The sequence below is a fragment of the Acipenser ruthenus genome, chromosome 13 (genome assembly GCF_902713425.1).
Source record: "Acipenser ruthenus chromosome 13, fAciRut3.2 maternal haplotype, whole genome shotgun sequence".
Classification (NCBI taxonomy): domain Eukaryota; kingdom Metazoa; phylum Chordata; class Actinopteri; order Acipenseriformes; family Acipenseridae; genus Acipenser; species Acipenser ruthenus.
Window position 1 is genome coordinate 4,370,001 of NC_081201.1, and position 22,500 is coordinate 4,392,500.

The following is a 22,500-nucleotide window of genomic DNA, read 5'->3' on the forward strand; positions in this document are numbered from 1 at the left end:
TCTGCCAAGCTGGTAGGAGTTCTATGTCCCTACCTTTATTATGGCACGCAATCAGAAATGACTCACCTGAGGTGTAAGATTTTTGAGAACAAGCCAATTGGTTGTTCTCCCTGAGCTGTTATCACTCCAACTGGAACCTGCAAGTGAAGAAGTAAAATCAAAACAAATAAAGAAATCACTTCTACTACCAATTCCATATAGAAAGGACCAACAAGCAGGCGGATTTATCATTTAATCCATTGTGATAAGTCAATACTACTGGATCCATTAGTAATTTGACTCGCTCTAATTTTCAGGTTACTAATGAAACATCTGACTCCCACCTCGAAGCATTCCAGTTCTTACCAGGAGTGTATCTCGAGTCAGAATTCCCCCATCCTCCGCCCAGGCGGAGAGAGTTGTTATCCCAGGAGGAAGGAGGCTTTTGACCCGTGAGCCCAGGCGGTGGGCGGGACGGAGCAGTGATGTTTTTAGGTGGCAAAGGAACCTTCCACAGCTCATGAGCCAGAGAAGTGTTTGTGATTGGACCAGGTGGCCAAGTGGATTTGGAATCACTGTTTCTGGCTGGAAGGAGAAATAAACGTTATTGAACAATAGGACAGCCTTTCATACAAACAGCATGTTATACGTGTCTAACTTGCTCAGTTGGTTTGTGGTAAGGGATCTTACCCGAAGTGCTTTGTGCTGTACTGCTGAGGGAACCACTGTAGGCACGAATGGATGACCAGGCACTAGTTGAAGGCAGCGTGGTGTTCAGAGATGAGGTTGCCCCTGCAGTGAAACAATTCAACCAGTTTTAGTGTTTGCAAACAAAAACACAACACACACATCCACAACATTAAATATATTTAGCACTGGGCCAGCACTGAAAGCAACAGCATATTGTGTGATGTGTCCTATTGCCCAGCTAGATCTTGCAAATAAAAAGGCGTCATTGTATCTTTCCTACCAGATCAAGAATATAAAAACGTCCCCATACCATTATTCCTGTCCCTGAGGTGATCAACGTCCCGAACAGTATTAATAGAGAGATTATTTATCACACTGCCAGGAGTGACGTAAGGGTCAGTTTCAGGGTCAATGTTTGGATATCCTTTCCATGGCTCACCAGGGCGAAATTCTAAGACAAAACAAAACAGTTACAGATATGGCTTCCAAAATCCTAGCAGTACTTCACAATAACCAATAGCCTTTAACCACAAGATTGTGTAACATGATCTATAGATTACAACTCAAGGGAACCAGCTAGGGAGGAAGTAAAAGGCAGTTTTACCTGGTGGCCAGTTGACATTGCTAGAGCCGTTAGGCGATTTGGCACGATTGGGCCAGCCGTCCCCAACACATCCAGGAGGGCTGGCAGGAGAGCTGTTCATGAAGTCATATGGACCAAAGTGAGACTCTTCAAGCCGAAGCCCGGTTGAAATAGCACCTGTAAAAGAACCATATAAAAAGACTTATTACTCTAAATGTAGTCAATGACTGGTATCCTGTCTCCATAATCCCCATTTAACAAATATAATAGAATTAACATTTATTTGCATCTCCTTAAATACAATACAAAAAATATTGCAAAATGTCCCAAAAATGTAAACTTACACTGGCAATCAGTACCTATTAATTCAACAAGCTGCTCATTACTAATGCACATACCAGGTTTGCTGGAGTTTTGATCTAATGATGTGTTAACAGAAATGTTATCCAAAGTCCACTTCTTCAGTCGGGACTGTGGCTCTTTATAATTAATACTGCCAATATCAAGATTGTTTACATTCAAGTTTGAATTCAAGCCTGGAAAACAAACAAAGGTGATAAAAATGTATTAGAAAGCTTGAAACTATACATGGAGCAGAAAGCTATCTGACCACAACATTCCATCCTAAGAGACATGCCTGCTCTTGGCACATTGTATACTTCTTGATGAAGCAAATTTAAAGATGGAAAAAGCCAAGAGCCAGGATCTTATTACAGAGCTGGAAATCTGTGAAAAAGCTTGAGACAATTCTTTTACTCCCTTCCGATGTTGCTTTTCCTCTCCAGCATGTGCATTTCTGATCCAGCCCTATACCACCCAATGGTTTTCTTGCAATTCATGTAGTGTACTCTATTTGAAACGTGTTCATTTCAGGAAGCATCACTTGACGTTTAACCCAGCAGCGATCACGTAATCTTTTAAGTTTTACATCAGGGGTGCACAAATCCACCAGGAGGCCCTCAGACTTCAAGGATCGGAACTGTACACCCCTATTATACAGGCTATCTAGCCAAATACTGATAGTAATGGATACTCTCCGGTTGAAAAGCGGAATACATTCGACCCTGCAAATTGAGTAAAATCATACTTATTCACCTCTTGCTGATACAGTACTTTCTTGGCTGGCATACTTCCTCCCTGCCCGTTGATGGATGGGCGAGACTGGCCCTGGATGGCCATTAGTGAGTGGAGGACTAAGATGGCTATGATTGTGATGTGTGCCAGGAGGATAACAGCCTGGCGCAAGATCAGGGCCAGACATCATGGGGTGCTTCACAGCTTGGTGCAAAATAGCATCAGACTGCCCTAAGTTAGGCTGGGGAAACCCACCTATAGGGAAGCTACTGAATGAATTGAGTGTTGGTGGCTCTTTTTGCAGCTCATGGTGGGGCATGAAGTTTTCCAGGAAGGACTTCATGGCAGGCTGATGGAGTTGTTGCTGCTGGAGGTGAGCCTGCTGTTTCATCAGGTTGGGGTCCAGCTGGCGTGGAGGCTGCATCATCTGCTGAGGCATGCCGAGTGGCCGACCCTGCAAGAGAGAGGTGTGCATGTTAAAACAGCAGTGGTAATTTACAAAATTAACTAGTAACATCTCAATTCACTGTTCCTATAATTGCTGCGGTCACAAGCACCATAACATACTGAAATGTGCTAACTGAGGTGGATGGAAATAGTGTTTGTAACAATTGTTTTGTGTAAAATGAGACACAGTATCAATACTAATGATAAATAGATCTTACTTGCTGGTCTTGCTGCAGACGTCCACCAGATGGCATACTTCTCTGATTCTGAACTTTCTGTTGCTGCATCAAGAGCCGCTGAAACAGACAATAAAGATGCAAGATGAGGGTGCTGTCAGCTCATTCAGTTTTCTCGTCACATATAATGACTGAGCCATTGCCAAAACACAGCCCACAAGCTTGGATCCAAAACCAGTGCCAAAACCCCATATACATTAAGATTGTACTTTTTATTTTTATGTTTAAAAGCTTTCTTACCTGCAGCTGAGAGATCTGTGAGAGTTGCGATAGCTGGTTTAACTGGGAAAGCTGGTTGAGCACGGCTACCTGCTGAGGGCCAAAGAGCGGACTCAGGCCCCCGTTGTTTGGTGGATACTTCAATAATGACGCTGGAACCTGAGGAGACCAAAAAGTAACAGAAGACGTTTACATTTATTCACTTAAAGAATTTTAAAGAGATTAAAAAGAATTCATTAACTTGTACCCCCTTTGTCCTAGTTTGTCTTAGCTGTAGATTAAGGAGAATCATTGTGATACACCTTTCACATGGGTAACAATACAAATCTGCACATTGCATTGGTAAGAAGGAGGAATGCCATCAGCAATGGTTTAAATTGGAGGTATCATGCACATTTATTATTATTTTATTTTAAATTTTATTATTTTTTTTAAACAAGATGGTTTGCATTTTCTGTAAACCATCACTTTGTAACATGGAGTAGCACAATGAACCCTGGTCTCTACCTGAGGGGAGAGCAATGGAGGAGGCACTTGAGCACGGAGGTTAGGCTGAGATGAGTTAAGAGGTTGTGCTGGAGGCTGCTGCATGCCCCTGGCTTGTGCTGCTGCATTACTGCCACTGAACATATTGGGATTGCCATTCTGGAGTTGGTTAAAAAAGATAAAACGACACTTGCTACCATCACCAAGTAAGAAAATGATGGAATGATGGGCAAGAAATTAAAACTTTGAAATGAATTTAGCAATACCATCCAAATGTTTTCCTTGAACCACCCTCTTCCTTATCTCATTCAAGTAAACAGACCAATTAGATTCCCATGTAATGTAACCACCCAGAACAATCCCTATACCAGCCCCCCCAATTTTTTTTTTTGCAAGTCAAACTGTGAAATGAGTTATCAGTTACATTTTTTTTTTTTTTTATTTGGATAGTAAAAAATCAGTATTATTGCGTATACTACAAGGCTGTACTCACAGCTTATTTATGGTATAGTTTAGAGTAGAATAAAACATGTACTGGAACGTCCCTTGAGGACTAGAGTTTAGTACTCTTTATAAAATCGAGCTGTGCTGTTATAATTGGAAACCCTATTGCTAACAGAGCAAGACTCACCTGTCTAACAGAATTCAAGTTTTGGATACCCAGCCCTGCCACAGAGCCATGGGTCTGATTAGGTAGTGCATTGTTTGAAGGGGGAAGCTTCATATTTTGATTAGAAACAAACTGTACATTTTGGGGTTCTTCTGCTACACTGCCATCGTGCCCAGACATGGCCAAAGACAGCTGCACACATCACCAGCCAGAAAGCAAGTGGTAATGGTTATACAGCAGCATCAGGAACAGGATTGGAAGTGGAGAGATGAAAGCCCAGCATCACCAAGGTGGAAAAGAAAGGGCAGCAGAAAACAGAAAACACAAAGTTAGAATAATACGCCAAAAAAAACACTACTGCTACAGGCTAGCGAAAGGCTGGAAATGAAATAGAAGAGCCCTGTTACATTTAGACAATTTATAAATGCAATTGCATTCTTCCTCCTATTAGCCAAATGTTACTTAATCTTCCCATCGGGGAATACAGAAAATTCAGGAGGACACTGCCTTTAAGATATACCAAGCATCGAAAGAAACTTATTATTATAACACATTTATTTAAAAAAAAAAATTAAGGTATATAAAAATGGAGATTGATGAAATGTTTTTGGTTTCTTTTTAATCACTCGATCATTCATCCTTGACCATGACACGCTTGAGTGACTATGACTGAAGCATATGCACTTAATCACCTAATTAGTGAGACAGTTGATTGGACACTGGATATGGAGCGATTTCAGCTGCTGAATTGCAAGCTTGAATAACAGCAATAAAGAATCACAGAAAAAAAAAACAATATGCCACTGTTAAGAGAGCAGCGCCTTCGTGCAATCGGCATGTTGGAGGCTGGACTAGGGCAGCGTACTGTGGCTCGCCATCTTGGGTGCTCACAGCCAGCAATTTCAAACCTGGCGAGATGGTATAACCAGACACACTGTCAATGACAGCGCCACGAACTGGGAGACCAAGAGTCACAACACCTGCCCAAGATCGACAGATCATTTTGCAGCATCTTCGCGATGTCAATTGTTAAATCAGCACATTAAGTCACTGCACCTGCTCTAAAACAGAGTTTGTCATTTTTCAATCACATCCAGTGAATTTTATCCAAATATAAGTAATATGTTTCTTTTGATGCTCAAATATAAGTGATACGTTTCTTTTGATGCTCAGTATACATTTTCTAAACTGCCAATTACAATATGCAATGACCCAAGCATTCATTTTAGTTCATATCTAAAAATGAGTCTATTCTTGTGCATTATTTACCTATGTGAAAACATGAAAATAGTTAACCTAGCTTCAAGCAAATAAACACAAACCTTATCATAGTAAGGGCTGCGTTCCACGGAAGACTCTTTGGAGATCTGTGGGCGGGAGCCAGAGCCCTTTCCTATAACATTATATTCACCAGCATTTAGGCCATGCTTATCCATGTCCATTCTCTTGTCATGCAACATTCCTGCAGGAGAGGTAGAGATTTACATTAGATAAAGCAACTGTGAAAATTCATTTGTTTTATAAATATTAGGTACACATAAAAACATACCTCCAGACATGTCCATCTTATTGCTCTTTAGGGCTTCTTCAGAAGAATCCCTCTGTAAAACAAATTACTACATTGGTTCACGTGTACAGCATAACAACCACACACGATTTAAGAAATGGTCTTATACTTACAGAGAAACCAACACTAGAAAACTGCTTCACAAATTGATTCATCCATGCATCATCCTGTTTGTTCCCGCCTTTTATTGTGCCCTAAAAACAACACATTACATTAATTGAGGTAATGGCTGCAAGACTTAATTTGTGCAATAAAAAATAAAAATCGGTATAGACCAGATTGGCCAAGTAGACACCTGACCAATACTCTCAATAACTTCACGTAAATAGTCAAGTTTCATCAGATTGGATGAGCAAGATATAGAATTGGGACATGTATATCCCGTTACAGGAGATAAACATCTTTAAAACTTTAAATTAGAATTCTTGGCAGTTCTACTGTAGTTTTGACCAGGCACGATATTGTCTGTGGAATTTCTACCTTTGGAGGCATTTTCTTCATGCAAGACGGCCAGTTTGAATACTGGTTCATCTCCTGCGAAGGGTTACTGTTCCACATTCCAATTTCCACGTCGTCCTCCTCCTCCCAGCTGGGATGACGAGTCCCTGGCATTGACATTTCATCACCACACCAGCCATCTTGCATAGGTTTGGGTCCTAGTAAATAAACACAAAAATAAAAACAGAAATAAAAATCAATAAAGTGGCTTCAGTTACTGTAGACAAGCAAGTTAATACTGAGAAGAAATATTTCACAGGTATTAAACAGATTTATTCAGCTGCTACCAGTACCACACCAGAAGAGCAGGTTTCAGACACATGTACGGGCAATATAAACCACTTCAAAATACAATCCAAAAAACAAAACAAACAACACAGGATTGCCATAATCCAAAACAGCTGGCCTTAACAAAACACAACCTTTGGAGTTTTTAAGTAACAAGTTATTACATTTCAGTTTTTGGAAATGCACATTCGAACACCACATTTTAGACACCAAAAAATAAATAAAATGAAAGAAAATGTAATGAATAGACTCTATGGCTGCCTTACCGGGTTTATTTTGAGGCTGTTGCCCGACCGGAGTGTTACTCCAGCCAGCGGTCTCATTACCAGGCTCTCTCCAGCTGTTACCAGTGTCTATGGGTTTGCCCCAGGCAGACGTTCCATTGTCTACAGTGGTAGGTGGAACGGACGGCTCTCCCCAAGATGATTCAGACTTCGCCTGAACACCATAAGGCTCTCCCCATCCTTTGGTAATTTATACAAAAAAAAAATTGTCTAAATGTAGTTCTAACAAAAGTTTCAAGCTGCCTAAACTAACACTGTCACCAACACAAGCAGTCAGCTAAGCTACCTTAGGTCATGAATTTTCCTATGAGTGCGCATGTACCAAAAAAAAGCCTTCAAAAGATAATCTGCGGAGGTTTGGTATACAGCAGATTTTCAGTTTAGAAAAATTAAATAAAAGCAAAAATATAACACAATGCACACTGGGTTTACGCATTAAAATATGTTTCCAATCTTCTTGAGTAAGGACCGAAAACTAAGTTATGCTCATTGTTTTAATTAGTTATTTTTCTGGAAACATAGTATTTTATTTAGATAGAGAAAAGACAATTGTCTATGATGATGCATAAACATACAGACCTTTTCAGAACAAAGAATGCATACTCCCCCCCCCCCCCCCCCCCCCATATATTCTTTTAGTGTTTCAGTTTGAACAGACTAAATTACTGACATAGGACCTGTTCCAATCAAGTTTGACATTACCTTTTAAATCCCTATTAAACAATAGCCCCCATTTTCTAATTCATGTATGCACCAGAGAGCTTTTTAAAATAGACTGATTACCCCAGCCTAATCTATATACAGGGTTTGTTTACACTAATCCAAGACCTGGTCTTTAAAATGTAATTCCCACCAGAGATTTTTTCATTTCACCTTACACCTCATGCTTCAAATTATATTTAAAAATATCCCTCTCTACATAATCATTTTCTGCTACTCATGTTGCATCTAAATGACTGTAGCTTCAGTCATTTGGTAAATCAAACCTATTTTTCCACATAGAAGACGCTAACTGTGAAGGCAAGCCATTTATTTAACCACCAAACAAACCCTTATAAAACTACACAATAAAAAGCCTAGTAGATACAAAGTATGGTGGTTTAAAGCTTCAAAACACAGATCCCCCAGAAGTACTTTGTGGGCAGCTCTTTAGAGCTGTTCGAGGTCAATAGATGGGCGGTTTATACATTTTTGTGGGTTGTTGCTAAGCAGTTCAACCTTAATGATACTCCACTGGCAAAATGTCAATTATCTAAATAAAGAAATACATCTGTACCAACAATGGTTTAAGAACTAATTGCCAAATATCATGTACAGTAAAAAAATAAATAAATACAAAATAACAAATCAACTTACCAGGGCCACCACTGTTCTCTTTGTTCAGCATGGCACTTGGCGGTGGTTGCGGCAGCTGCTGCTGCTGCTGTTGTACCTGTGCTTCCTGTTCAGATCCGGTAATACTGTTCGCAACGTTTTTATTCCACATGTTCACATTTTTGTATTTGTATTTGTTTGGGTCTCCCCAAGCAGAGGTTCCGTCGTCAATTTCTATTTTGCGCCTGATAGTCTCTGGCGACGGTTCCTCCCAGCCTGTCGGCTCTTCCTCCTTTGGTGCGGCTGGCACTGGTCCATTTTGCCAGCCCGCAGGTTTATTGGTGGCAGATGAAGATGAGGACGGAGCTCCTCCCCAAGACGATGATCCACCACTAACATCCTGTGGCTTGTTCCAATCAGGGGAATTACTTGGCTTTGACGGTTCTCCCCAACCTTGGGGCTGGTTACTGGGCTTTGACGGTTCTCCCCAACCTTGAGACTGGTTATTAGTCTTTGACTGCTCTCCCCAACCTTTGGGCTGGTTAGTCTTTGATGGTTCTCCCCAACCTTGAGACTGGTTATTAGGCTTTGATGGCTCTCCCCAGCCTTGGGGCTGGTTAGTCTTTGACTGCTCTCCCCAACCTGGAGATTGGTTATTAGCCTTTGCAGGTTCTCCCCAGCCTGAAGCTTTACTTGGGTTTGGATTATTACCATCACCCCCACCTCTACCTCCTCCCCATGTATTAGTACCAGAACCAGATCTACCTGGTTCACTCCAGCCAGAAACTGATCTATCACTGTCACTATCCCAGCCACCAGAACCCGATTTCTGAGGCTCACCCCATTGGTTAGCTTTTGGAGCTTCCCCCCACTCCTCACCCCGAGATGGAGCCCCCCAACCTTGCTTTGATTTCTGTCCTTCTATCCATCCCGGTTTTACCTTTTCTGCATCATTCCATGTAGAAGACTTATCTTCTTTGCTACATCCCCATGATTGATTGCTCTTGACCACTCCTGTAGCAGCAGAAGCAGATTTGTCATCCCAACCCCCTTGGCTGCTAGAGCCTTTGGTGTCTCCCCACCCTGTGGCAGGCTTCTGATCGGCCCACCCAGATACTGATGAGGTATCATTGCTGTTTGAGATAGGCCCATCCCCCCACCCCCCTGAGTTAGAAGTCTGGGAAACGGCACCTCCCCAGGCTCCTGTTCCAATATCAGTCTTTTTCTCAATTTGCATTGAAGCTTCTATATCCCAGGCAGTGTGCTGTCTGATTGGAGTCTGACCCCAACCAGTGTTGGAAAGGACACATGGGTCTAAGTCCGGTCTGTTCAAAGTATTCTGGATTAACCCTTGTGGGTCAGCTTTTCTCCTGTCACGACCCCTGTGTCCATCCCCTTTCATTTTCTCATTTTGACTTCCAGTGCTTTCTGTGCTACCCTCGCTTTCCACATTAGTAGCTGTAGATTTGGCCCATACACTGTTCTGCTCATTCACTTGGGAAATCACAGAATTCTGACCACAAAGAGCATCGTCCTCAAGGGACTTCCATCCATTTGTTCCCTTCCTATTGCCGTTCCCATTCATGCCATCATTGGAATGCTGATTATTAGACAGGTTGTTCCATTCCCCATTGGATAAGTTAGTGCCAGTGTTTGAAGAAGCGCTTCCCCAAGCTCGCTGAACCCCTCCTGAGCCCACACTGTTCCCCGTTCCCCATGCCACATTGTGGGAGTTGACTGTACCAGATTCCCATGCTCCCCCACGACTGCCAACCCTGCTACTATTCTTAAAAGAAACAGCACCTGCTGCTGATCCGTTCATCGCAGACTGCATTAGAGTTGCATTCACAGTGTCACCAATTGCTTGGCCTTTAGGGACTTGACATTTGTCTCCAGAGTAGTTAGTGCCTGGCACACCCCATGTCGTACCATAAGACCCGCCATTAATTCCCTCACCATTGTTATACTGAGAAATGGAAGTGCCATTAGAAACTGATGAGGCCTGATGTTGAGAAGGGTTTACTGTGCTCATACGCCAGGCCCGGGGCCCTGTAATGTTAGGCAGTTCATTCATCTGCATTGAACCAGTAGAGTTTGGTAAACTAGAGGTCATCATGTTAGTAGTGTTATTTGGTCCATTCGTTTCAGTGTTAAGGTTTTGAGGTTGACCGCTTAAAGAAACCTTCCTTGTACCATTGACTTCAGATTCAGCATTTTCCTGAAGGCTTCCCCAGGATCCATGGATGGAATGACCCATGTTAGAGTTAATACTCTGATTGTTGGGCATTTGACCTATGGTGCTACGTTGAATATTGGTGCCATTATTCCCACTTCCCACAGGCCCTTGTGGATTATGCCCATTGTTTTCCAAAACAGGCCAGGCACCATGGTTGGCATTTGGGTTCAAAGTGCTTGGATTTATACCTCCATTGGTTGAGGAACCTAAGTTACCCCATGCATTTATTTTAGCATGACTACTTTCAGTTAACTTGCTGTTGGGACCTTCCACAGAACCTTGACATGTGCTTAACATTGAGCCACGGGATAAACCCCAAGGCCCATTAATACTTCCATTGTCGACATTATTGCTGCCATTTCCAACCATAAAATGATTCTGAGAACTGTGTCCGTTGCCATTTCTATTGCCATCATTGTCACCAATAGCGTTCTCAGATGCCATTATACTAAGGTTTTTCTCGGACCCAGAGCTTGAGGCAGAGTCAGCGTCCATACATTCTGAAGCCAACTCTGGGTCACTGCCAGTGATTGAAGGCCAGGCTTCCTTATCACACCCGTCTACAATAACTTTGTCCCAGTTGGTGTTGGAATCGCTGCCAGAAGAGCCAGGTCCCCAGTGGGAATTTTCATAATGTGATCCCAGACCACCGTGATTCAAATCTGAAGAGAGAGAAGAAAAAATTATAGTTAACGTCTTGAGTACATTAAATGTTGCATTTAAAACTTAATTTGATCATGCAAAATATTCATAACACTTGGGGGGGGGGGGGGGGGGAAGCAGGATTTGAACACAAGTCTTCATGCAATAGCTTTATACTGGCCAATACACTCGCTGGCCTGCTGACTTCCCTATAACTTATCATTGTAAATACACTGTCTTTAAAAAGTAAGGAATAATATGTGAAACTAACTGGTGGTTTTTGCACATGGCGGCAAGCAGGGTGCAAAGTGCAGAAAAAAAACGTCTGCAAGCCATGATTGAAATATAAAAGGCAGGACTAAACTTATTTTATTACAATTGCTAGCTTGTGCAGATTAATTTAATAGCGACGACCTGTACACTCCTACAATTGTAATACCTGCCAGTACACTGGTTAACTCCACAGCGAGGCAAAATTAATTTGTTCTGTGAAGTCTATGCCCAGTATTCCTGAAGGTGCTGTGTGGAAATATCTTTGTCCTGCTACAGGAGGACCTGCCAGTGTTGCACGCTCTCTCTAAACACAGTCCAGAACCATTTAAACAACCACGCTGCTTCTCCTTCTACACAGAGAAATGCGTTTGTAGACACAGCGACATTCGAACAGAACAACTCATCCGTCGCCATTTTGTAAAAGCAGTAATACAATACAATATCTACCGTGGAGAGAATGAAAAAGGCACAGTAGCCAAGTTCAGAGTCCTCATCAGCTTTATTAAAAAAATATCCCTTTCAGGTCTGACTTCCATAAGCAGGTACACCAATCTGGGAAAAAAACCCCAAAAAAAACTAAACTTCCATATCGGCTAGACTGCTAGCTATTCCAACTTGCTCTGCAAGATGGCTGCCAAGGCTCCCTTAAGATCTCAGCTTGTAATGCTGCCAAGTTCACTAGATTCACCTCCCTTCACATTGGAGAAAGCCACATCGACAAAAATATTCTCCCTAAAACAAAGGTTTATGCCTGCATTGTTTATTTTAGCAGACGCCTTTATCCAAGGTGACTTACAGAGACTAGGGTGTGTGAACTATGCATCAGTCACTTACAATTACGTCTCACCAGAAGGACGGAGCACAAGGAGGTTAAGTGACTTGCTCAGGGTCACACAATGAGTCAGTGGTTGAGGTGGGATTTGAAACGGGTACCTTCTGGTTACAAGCCCTTTTCTTTAACCACTGGACCACACAGCCTCCTATAGCATTAGGCACTCATCTATATCTCTCTGAAGACGAAGCACAGACGACAGCCACTGTTTTTTCTTGCAAATTTTAAGGTGAACTCCAGCCTTTGCCATCAGTGCACAGAAGTCGATACTGAAATGCAGCCAACAGAATCACAGCAACAGTAACTAAACAGCACTGCGCAAGCTTTTCTGCAGACGTCCTGAAAATGGCAGAGCGAACGCTGCCAAACCCGCACGAACCCACACATCTAACATACACTTTCAGTCAAATATTTTTAAACCAGTTTAGCACTTATTGTATTCATAAAAAAAGGCAAGAACTAAAAGCACAGGACAAGCTGGTAACAGAAAAACAAACAAAAATGTTTGCTTTACTCAACTTGTCTATCCCTCTTAGCTGTACTTTGTTTGGTCTTAAAGGAACAGAACACCAAAAAGGAACATTTCTCTCCAGTTAATACCATCAGAAGGCCCTGAAACAATAGCCATTATTGGCCAGCAGAGGGAGCTGAAAATTCATTATCCACGAGCCAATATTCACACCTATCACCAGAACACCTGCTTCTAGTCTTAATGGAGATTGTCAGACTCAACTCCAGACTCATAACAGACTAAATGAATACTAACTGCAAGAAATATAAAATTCCAAACATGAACTTCCTTAAGCCTCTATGCTACAACACTGTTCGCAAAAGATTGTGAACGGATCAGTTTGGCTACTGAAATATGCATTACGCTGTAACTTATTTGAACCAGTCACCCATACAAAATCCCAGGGGGGTCTAAAGACTAAAATAAACAGTAGCGCAGATTGCAAATTTAAATTTCATTACAAGAAACAAATTGCTTATTTCAATGCCAAGCAAAGCTCATTTCACACACAAAAAACCTCAATAAATTGTACATCAAATCTGTTTATTGGCATCTCAAATTGTCTTTTTTTAAAAAGACAACTCATTTTTTTATTCTTATAACCTTAACATTTTCCTTTAAGCTGAATTAAAGATAAATAATAGAGATTTGTCTGCTAGAAAGCAAAACAGATGATATGTATGCAGTACGATCAGCCAAATACTGTACCCTTCATGGGCTGAGCAGACATTGTGAAGGCATTGGACCAGACACATTAAGCAGTTTGCATCATCTTACAAAAAAAGGAAATAGTAAAACTAGTAAAGGGGCAATACTATTTATTTACAATATTCAGTCTGCTTTTTAGTATGCATTTGATTCAATATATGAAATACAAGAAAGGAAGAATTTGTTTTTCAGAAAATAATCGTTTTTTCCTCCCCATTTCACAGCTACTGTACAACAAACAGGCTTAATGCATTCTGACAGTGTAATGTCACCTAAAATATACACTTTCCCCATTGAGTATAAATCTTTGCAATTGCCATTATCAAAAAAAGCAGGTTTATTAGGGAAAAAAAAAAACTGTTGCCACATAGCCCAGACTTAAACCAGCAAACTTTCACTTGCATTTATTTTCAGTATCTAGGTGAGATATGTATTGATTGAATAAAACAGTATATGTGAATCACAATGCATGGAGGATGGGAATGGGGACACAAAACTAGGATGCAATGTGTGTAAAGTAGTGTATATTTAATAACTAATCACACACTATTAAATGGCATGCAACAGTGCTAGTTTCAGATAATGTGAAAATGTGACAAAACCAAGCAAAAATATTTTTTAAATGAATGAATGCAGCCATCATCATATTTATTTCAAATGACCAATCCCCACAAAGCACCAGGCACACAAACCACCATAAAGAGGTGTACAGAAAATAAATGCGTCTCATTCACCTGACTGGTTAGGAGAGTGGCTGACCAAATCCCGTATGGGGGGCATGCCTACGAGAAAGCAAGACCACAAGAAAAGGTTTAGGAGAAAGTTTTTCTGGCTGCCTTGCTAAACTTTACAGAGCACTTGCTTTAATTTGTGCTTTAACAGTTTAGTACCCTGGATTTTTAGGATTTTAGCAAAACGGGAGAAAGTTTCCTTGAGATTAACATCTCGTATCTAACGGGTATATAACGTTGCTTGGTTATTCTAAACAATTTGCAATATGACTGCTTCTCTGTTTTCTGACCCTGACCCAGCATTGTTGATTTTGCAAATACTTTATCATGCTTCTTCCTATTGCTCTTAATCTCCTCTCATGCACACTGTAAACAGGTACATTACAGCGCATGATTTAGGATGATACTGTACTTGCAGCCAATGAAGCTTCATTCAAACAATCTGATCTCAGACTTATTACATAAAGCTGGGAGAGAGGAGCCAGTCTGAGATCACGTGGCCTATTGGGAACACCTGGAGTTGTAATTATAAGGAAACTATGTCCTGATTTACACAGAGTACAGATAAAAACAAACTATCCATGTAACATACCAGAGCAAATAAAGGTAGAGTGCAGTTTATCTAAACACTCGTGGGAAACCTAAGCACAGCTGATTGAGAAATAAAGATGCTAAATTATTGAAGTCTGTAGATATAATAGTATCTATTCATAAGTAAAAAAAACGTTTCTAATGCTCTTAATAAAAAAGGCAACAAGCAATAGATTGTTCACCAAGGTTAATGTTCTCCCATTCTCATACAACAATCCTCTTAGCTGCTTATAATAAAAATATACAGGATGTCATTTTTGTTAATGTGTAACCAGAGCCAATTAACTTTGCAATTCATACACCATAACCAAAGCAGGCTGCAAAACAACTTTCCTGCCCTCTGGCAAAAAAAATGATTTTAACCTTTTACCAGCATGCATAAATTAGCCTCTTGACATGAACATCTTAAAAAAAATAGAAAAGAAGCTACAGGCCAGGAGTCAGTGAAAAAGATTGATACAGTATATTTGAAAAGATTCCCAAGTTATGTTGTTACTAGAAAAGCTAACAAAAAACGGAGACAATCCCTAACAGAGATAATCTTGGTTACATTTCAGAACTAATTTGACATATGAAGGAGACAAATTATTAGGCCTTCCATTTTTTTTTTCCCCGTTTCAGTTTGTACATGTTTTTTTCTTCTTTTTTTAAAACAATTTAAATGGAGTATAAAAATATTATTGTTTCAGAGAAAACCCTTTTGTAGGGGATAGAGGAGGTGGTTTATGTGGGATTATTCTGTCTGAAATTCTTAATAAGAAATTAAATAAAATTGCAATTGTGATGCATGGTTTATTAGCATCATATTAAAAGTTAATTGAGATGGATAACAGGACATTTCCAACTCATTGAAAAAAAAAAATAGAAGACTATTTGAATATGCTTCTTGGAAAATTTTAATCTGGGTAATTAAAAGCACTGAGAATAGGTTTATCACTGAAACCAACATAGGGACACTGTTCAGCGGCATGCAATTCAACAAATCAGTCTGTCTATTCCAGTTCATGTAAATAACCTCATTACCTTGCCAGGCCTGGGGGCAAGAGTACCTTTGATACCTCAGACATACATAATGCACACTCGATTCAGAGGTGCAAATCACACTTCTTGTTTGCTTTTCACTGATAGCGTTGTACCGTGCAGCAACTTGTGAATTAAACCGTGGGGATTCCTGTACCTGTGTGGTTGTCTTTGTTGCCGTTCTGCAGCGGTCCGTCACTGGCTGGCGGTGTGGTCACGGTGCTCCTGCTGTTCAGCGCTTGGGCTCTCGCTCCCAGATTTTCAGCGAGGACAGGTAATTGCTGACCCCGTTTCAGCAGCTGTTTCTGCTCGTGGTGTCGGAAACGCGGTGGAACTTCGCGGGGCGGGTATCGAGGTGAGGCTTGCGGCTGGCTGCTGGAGGCTGCGGCCCGCTTGGCATTGCTGATGCTGCTGGTTACAGCTGAAGTGCCGTTGTTAGGGTTGGCAGACTGAGGCTGGCTTGAACTGGACTTTGATTCTGGCACTAAAGAAAAAAAAAAAAAGTAAACATTACAAAGTAAAATGGCTGACTGTCATTAGATTCATAAGGTCAAAAACCTTTAAATGGCTACCAGATTAAACAAGTGTTCAGTATCTGAAGTTACTTAAATACAAACATGAACAATATTTGGGTTTAAACTGAATTGGAATTATAAATAAATATTCTGCCTGAAATTACTAACCTTAATTTTCTTACAAAACATCACAAACATGAACGGCTAACTAAACCGGCGTAACTTAAAACTGGTGTATCATTAGCTACCTTTCAATGGGAAACAGACACAGAAAAGCAGTATCTGTTTCAAGGACACAGAAAATGCGTATTTATTTCATTCAGCCTGCTGCTGCAAGCCTACACTGCCCTATGCACCCCCCTCCCACATCAGACCTAATTCTACTCAATTTCACAGCTGAGTGGAGAATGACAAGCAGCAGGCAGGAAAACAGCCCAGACGTACATCAGTTCCAGAACACCAGAGAGACTGGGAAGCGATTCGCTTTAATTAGAAAAACCAACAGGAAGTAAAGGGGGTGTTTTTCTGATAGGAATCATGCAGAACCAACATTGTTGCAGCTAGAACTGCAGAAAAGCACTTTGCTTTATCTATTGAAGATGACTAGCAGTTTAACAATAGTTATACATGTGAGAAGACTATACTAGAAGCCACTGCACACACACCAGCCATTATAAATCTTTTAATTTCAACTTGACAAATTATTTTTTACAAATTAGTGTACATGCAGATGATCTGAGTAACTGAATGCAATTAAGTACAATGAATTGTAAAGAAACACAAATCGGTTGCACTGGGCACTAAATCTAACTTTCAATGGATTAATAAATGTCACTGACTAACACGACACATTATTTTCTGTTGACTCAACAGGGAGTGAAAATGTACAAAGCTCACCAAACACAACAAATGCATGATATGGGGTTAATGCTTAATTTCAGAAAGAATTCAGGAATACCTAAATATGGCAAATCAACACAAAAGCACAACCAGAATGTGCAAGTAAATCACTGCAGAAGTCTGTTTTGAAAAGGCAAGGATTGGGCTTTCACAGGTCTACCAATTTTCCAGCATCTGATCACTCGAAGGATTCCACCTGGGGGCAATGTTCTGGTCGTATGACTCCAATACAAACATGATTGTTACCCACTACTTGAAGAAAGAAAAAAAAAACTTCCACCTGCAAGGCACATGTAGCCAAGTACACTAGCAGACTACACTTAAAGAACAAAACCAACACATTGTCATATAAAGGGCATCTTTAATGTTGAAATCGTGTCCCCAATATTCCGTCCGATCCCTTTCAAGCACACACCTGAAGTTGCAGATTATGGAGCATTTGGAATTAGTGTGGTCTAACAGATTTAACACAGTGCTGGACAACCCAGACATGAAAAATGCAACTTCTCTCCATTAAAACTATTTACAGCACTAAACACTTAAGTATCACAGTTGTACTTCATTTCTAGTTCTAGATGGTATGTACTGACACCATAAAACAATAAAACAGCTTTAATCTCATAACTATCAAGGATCCAGTTTGTTATCGTCTAAAGCAGAAGCTTTTTTTTTTTTTTTTTTTTTTTTTACCGTTCTCAGCCTTGAACCTGTTCCTTGCAGTCAGAAGCACTGCTTACAGTTTTTCAACATTCATTGCCGGAACCCTGTTACAGTCTTGGCAACATCAGCCAACATAATTAAGAGCTTTATGTAGCAAACTTGATTCTTGCTGCATTTTCACTTCAACGCAGTTACCGATAAGAGAGAGAGAGAGAGACCATCCAAATGTTAAACAGTCAGCACTGACTATCTGTTATTTAGCTTGCTCTATAACAATTACACTTAATACAAACTCTTCACACAGACAATTTACTTAGTTCAGAAATGCTTTTGATTTATGCAGAGATTTCGTTGCCTTACCCCTGACATTTCAGACCATCTCCCCGAGTCTCTGCACTTTAAAAACCTGCTGTATGGTCCTCAGTGCTTGCAAGACACAAACCAAGGACCCGATTAATATTTACGTAAATCAAGAAACAAACCTGAATGCAAGAAAAAAACTAAACAAAACAAACAAAAAAAGCTGCAAATAGCAGAGGTTTTAGGCCGCAGTTTAATAGGAGAGATTCCAAAGACAGACGTTTCCAACTTCTGTTGCTTTCCCACTCTGCAGATTTCATTAGAAAATGGAGAAGCATGGTGTCATTTTACTGCTACAAGAGCACTGCTTGCCAACTCCTCCTGTTGTAGGGGCCCAGAGAGTGACTTGAGCTTAGGAGAAGGAAAAAAAAAAAAAAACATTTCGGGCAGCTGCCTACACAAATCTACTGCAGATGGAAAATTGCTTCATCCCAAATAGATCCACTTTCAACAAATAGAAAAACAAACTTGAGTAAATAAAGATGGCAGCAGCAACAGTGCAATACTTTGCATTTATGCAGATTGTCCATGCTGCTCCCCCTAGAGCACAGTGTTTCTGTTTTCTTTTAATTGTACAGTAACCCACGTCTGCTTTTCATGCACCAGATATGTCAGCTGTGGAATGCTAAAGGGCAAGCGGAGGAAGTCTAGCTTTCATGTCGGCACATGTAAGCTGCAGCAGTACTAGAAATTTCGTGAAATTAAAAAATAAAATAAAAAAGTACTGTACCTATGGCTCAAAATAGCAAGCTGCTCTGGAAAACACCTACATTGTTGATGCACTTTAACTCTTAACTGACCGTGTACTAAAACACAAAGATTATGTAGAAAGATTTGTTCCTGTCTGCATTTCTGAAATGACTGATGCCACGCTCTGTGCTTTGTGTACTACACAACTGGAATGAAAACATACCAGCACATCAAAACCTGGAGTTAGTGTAACAAGCAGGTTTGTCTTTACAATTGGCAAACAAAACAAAGCAGTTCTCTGCTTGTCCACGCTTGATGCATACAGCTTTGCACATACCTAACATTCAAAACTATTGACTTATTCTACATTTGGGTAAAGGCAGGTCAAAGAAACTGATTCCACTTTAAATCCTCCAGTACTGAAAAAAAGAAAACACAATGTTTTAGCTTCAATTATGTAATTAATTTATTTCGTGACTTTTTTTGTGACCAACAACTTCCTATCCTTACTCAAATCGATACATTTATAAGCACAGTAACACAACTTTCACTCAAGTGACATGGAGGTCATCCGTACACAAATAGCTTCCGGTACGTTGTTTTAGGCAGCAAACAATTAATAGGGATGATATACGTTATCAGGGATATATCCTATGTAACCGTAAGTGTTATCAAAGCAAGCACTACCACAAAACACAGCCAGACAATGCGTGGTCTATGTGGAATTAGGGCTGGGTATCGGCATCAACGATACATATCGCGACACGAGGGTCACGATACGATACGCACCACAATACAGTAAATTTAACAAGAAACAAAAATCACACAATTCTCATTTGCTTGTGCAAGTGTTTGCAATAACACTGTTGAAGAACTTTTGGTCCAATAAGCTTAACGGCGGGTTTTGCTTTTGTTTCCTATTTATTCTTTAAAATATATTTCTTAAAACAAATCAGGGCTCCAGACAAAGCTTTTGCCTTAGGAGCCAATGGCTCCTAGGCCAAATAAAAAAAATTGGTCACCAAATTCAATTGCTGGTGCAACTTCAGGAGCAAGTTGGTTGCTACCATATTCAACTGCTTAAAATACAACAACTAAAGCGATACTAAAACAGTAACTTAATGTCTGTACTCGTTTGTTTGTTGCCTCATTCTGCTGAATGGTAGCTGAATAGCTGATGACTGCAATTAACTCAGCATGTTTATTTTAAATATTTTGCAAGTGCTGTCTGGAATTGTTGACGTCACCCCTAATTCTGTACAGTTGTATCATGCTGCACCTCCGATGCTCAGTGTTACTGAAGTCCTGATCTGACAGCATGTGACACAGATAGCTCTTATGATTACATGTTAGTTTATTTTTCAGTAAAATCAAGTTTAAAAAATGCAGCGAGTTGGTTCTGCTATTTCCGATATTAAATACAAAATTTGTACACAACACTCGAACACATTTTGTCACCATCACAACATGAAACTGGGAGTTCTGTATTCAAAAGTTCTGAATCTAACAAAAAATAATATGTTCTCTAACACCAAGTGATCTACAAGTCCTGGTTTGAGTGCACTTCTCTGCGCCGTTACCACATCTCTAGCAGTGGAGAACACGGTCAGCAGACTGATTCCTAGGATGCACAGGTAATGCTTTGTTGCAGATAGATTTCAATGATTTAATGTTTCTAGTGTAGCTTGTGCATTTGAGTTATCATACCTTCACAATCTGACGCCGTCTGTAACTGTGATGGCGATGACGTGCTGTCTATCTGATGGGGTCATGGACACTCAAGACTGGTTGTATTCCCTGAATACTTGATTCGAGCCTTACACATTTTACACAAAGCGTGACTCGTATCAAGAACATAAGAGTCCACACCGGATTTTAAACCGGCCAAAGCAGGTCGCTCTGATGAGATTAATAACATGAATAATCCGCCTCTGGTCAACTTCCTTTTCACTCAGCTACTGGTGGACTTAACAAAAACACCCTTAAAAGTACATGCTAATAAATAATACTCTAATTATCAGTGTAGACACGATTTAATGCATGCTCATGTTAGCATATACAATTTTACTTATACCTTAACAGAATATTGTACAACATTGATCTTACCTACCTTTGTTTTTTTGTTCAGTGGCCTGAAAGAGAGAAAAAGTTTAGAAACAACCAAGAAGACAGAAGAAAAAACAAAAATACAAAAACAAGGGAAATACAAGCTCTTATCACTTGGATAAGCTTTTTTGTAAACAGCTCTTGGGAAATTTGCAGGAGAAATGACTGGTGTTAATCAAAAGACCTTGCACAAACTATATTTGACACAGTTTACAAAATATGAAATATTTCATAATACAAATGTTGACAATTACATTACATAAATGTTTAATGTGTAATTGCCATTTTAATCAGGATTACCTGAGAAATCAGATTTTTTCAGCTTTTGGTAAAACTTCCTCAGTAGTCGTTCTTAAAAGTGTCAAAGTAGATTACCTTAAGAGCAGCTTCCTTCTTTTTCTTGTCTTCTTTTCTCTTTTTCCTTTCTTCCATCAACTGTTCTTCCTTTTCTTGCACTATATCCCTACAGAAATATACAGAAAGGCTTTAATGAATACTGTCATTTATCTCAATGCACATCTTCATACCCCCACCCCATCACCCAACCCATTCAAGTTCCTTTAGTTTAACAAACTAGTGGATGCAGCAACATAATTAGAAAACACGCGGAAAGCTCTGCCTAATCTACTTAAAGGATTACTCCTCTAGCGAACCGCTGAATTACTACTCTATAAACAGCTCCTCCTGTAGGGCACATTGGCGTTCTCCTTGGTTTTAAAAATGTGATGCGCCTAAGCTAACAAGTGTGACATAGGCTGTTTACAAAAATAGGGTTATATTATACAATAACTCATCATCCGCCAATGCGATATTACCAATTTCCATTACCATTTGTTAACACACCAATAGGCCTAATCTTCAAAACTCATTGCAGAGCAAATTATCCTCAGTCAGCTAGTCTGAAGAATGTATGCATCCTAAGGAACTGACAGAAATAGGTGTATAAAAACAGTTCACTACAGACTTGGGAGTCATGTGACCTTTGTTAATGTTAACTTGATATCTGGATGTGCAGCCCGTTCTTACAGAAAGTATACATTTCAGTAACCTGATAGCACTGTACTCTTAACAAGGTACCCTGGAATATCTACAGGTCAAGCACAAATCGAAGTTATGTTGCTTCTATTTACATGAATTAGATTAAGGTTATTTCTAAGTTAGTTTTGTTGTCCCAGCAATAACAGAAAGGGCAAAAGAAGGACAACCGGAGGCATTGCCTTCAAACAGATGGCCCAACAAGCATAACAGCTGTTAACACAAAATCAATGAATTGATGGTTTTTCAATCTTGTGTTATATCTTCATGCATTGTGAGGGAGTTCGGTACCCTAGCCACCCCTCATGCATCTATGGAAGAATAAAAACATATCTAGCGTGCTTAATGCCAAACGTCAATACATTTAACTACTGGTGTTTCTGTAACAATGCTAAATTAGGAAAAATGACACTTG

At 40.1% G+C, this 22,500-nt stretch overlaps 1 protein-coding gene across 20 annotated transcripts in view; it reads right to left on the reverse strand.

Annotated features, from left to right (window-relative positions):
* The window catches only part of LOC117418205 (trinucleotide repeat-containing gene 6A protein-like), a 94,093-nt gene that overhangs the window by 5,252 nt on the left and 66,341 nt on the right, over positions 1 to 22,500 (reverse strand). For 10 of the 20 annotated variants that reach the window (XM_034030946.3, XM_059035489.1, XM_034925925.2 and 7 more), the window contains 21 exons: positions 21,426 to 21,513; positions 21,055 to 21,076; positions 15,977 to 16,303; positions 14,212 to 14,259; positions 8,318 to 11,173; positions 6,944 to 7,141; positions 6,372 to 6,547; positions 6,005 to 6,085; positions 5,874 to 5,925; positions 5,647 to 5,786; positions 4,346 to 4,516; positions 3,736 to 3,873; positions 3,250 to 3,387; positions 2,992 to 3,069; positions 2,348 to 2,780; positions 1,651 to 1,788; positions 1,274 to 1,429; positions 980 to 1,120; positions 670 to 771; positions 346 to 564; positions 67 to 137 (listed from right to left, as the gene is read on the reverse strand). In XM_034030946.3, coding sequence (XP_033886837.3) covers positions 67 to 137; positions 346 to 564; positions 670 to 771; positions 980 to 1,120; positions 1,274 to 1,429; positions 1,651 to 1,788; positions 2,348 to 2,780; positions 2,992 to 3,069; positions 3,250 to 3,387; positions 3,736 to 3,873; positions 4,346 to 4,516; positions 5,647 to 5,786; positions 5,874 to 5,925; positions 6,005 to 6,085; positions 6,372 to 6,547; positions 6,944 to 7,141; positions 8,318 to 11,173; positions 14,212 to 14,259; positions 15,977 to 16,303; positions 21,055 to 21,076; positions 21,426 to 21,513 — 5,773 coding nt within the window. Of the gene's footprint in view, positions 1 to 66; positions 138 to 345; positions 565 to 669; positions 772 to 979; positions 1,121 to 1,273; positions 1,430 to 1,650; positions 1,789 to 2,347; positions 2,781 to 2,991; positions 3,070 to 3,249; positions 3,388 to 3,735; positions 3,874 to 4,345; positions 4,517 to 5,646; positions 5,787 to 5,873; positions 5,926 to 6,004; positions 6,086 to 6,371; positions 6,548 to 6,943; positions 7,142 to 8,317; positions 11,174 to 14,211; positions 14,260 to 15,976; positions 16,304 to 18,376; positions 18,505 to 21,054; positions 21,077 to 21,425; positions 21,514 to 22,500 lie in introns of those variants that run through there. The other 10 variants (XM_059035485.1, XM_059035493.1, XM_059035480.1 and 7 more) reach the window with 10 other exon arrangements.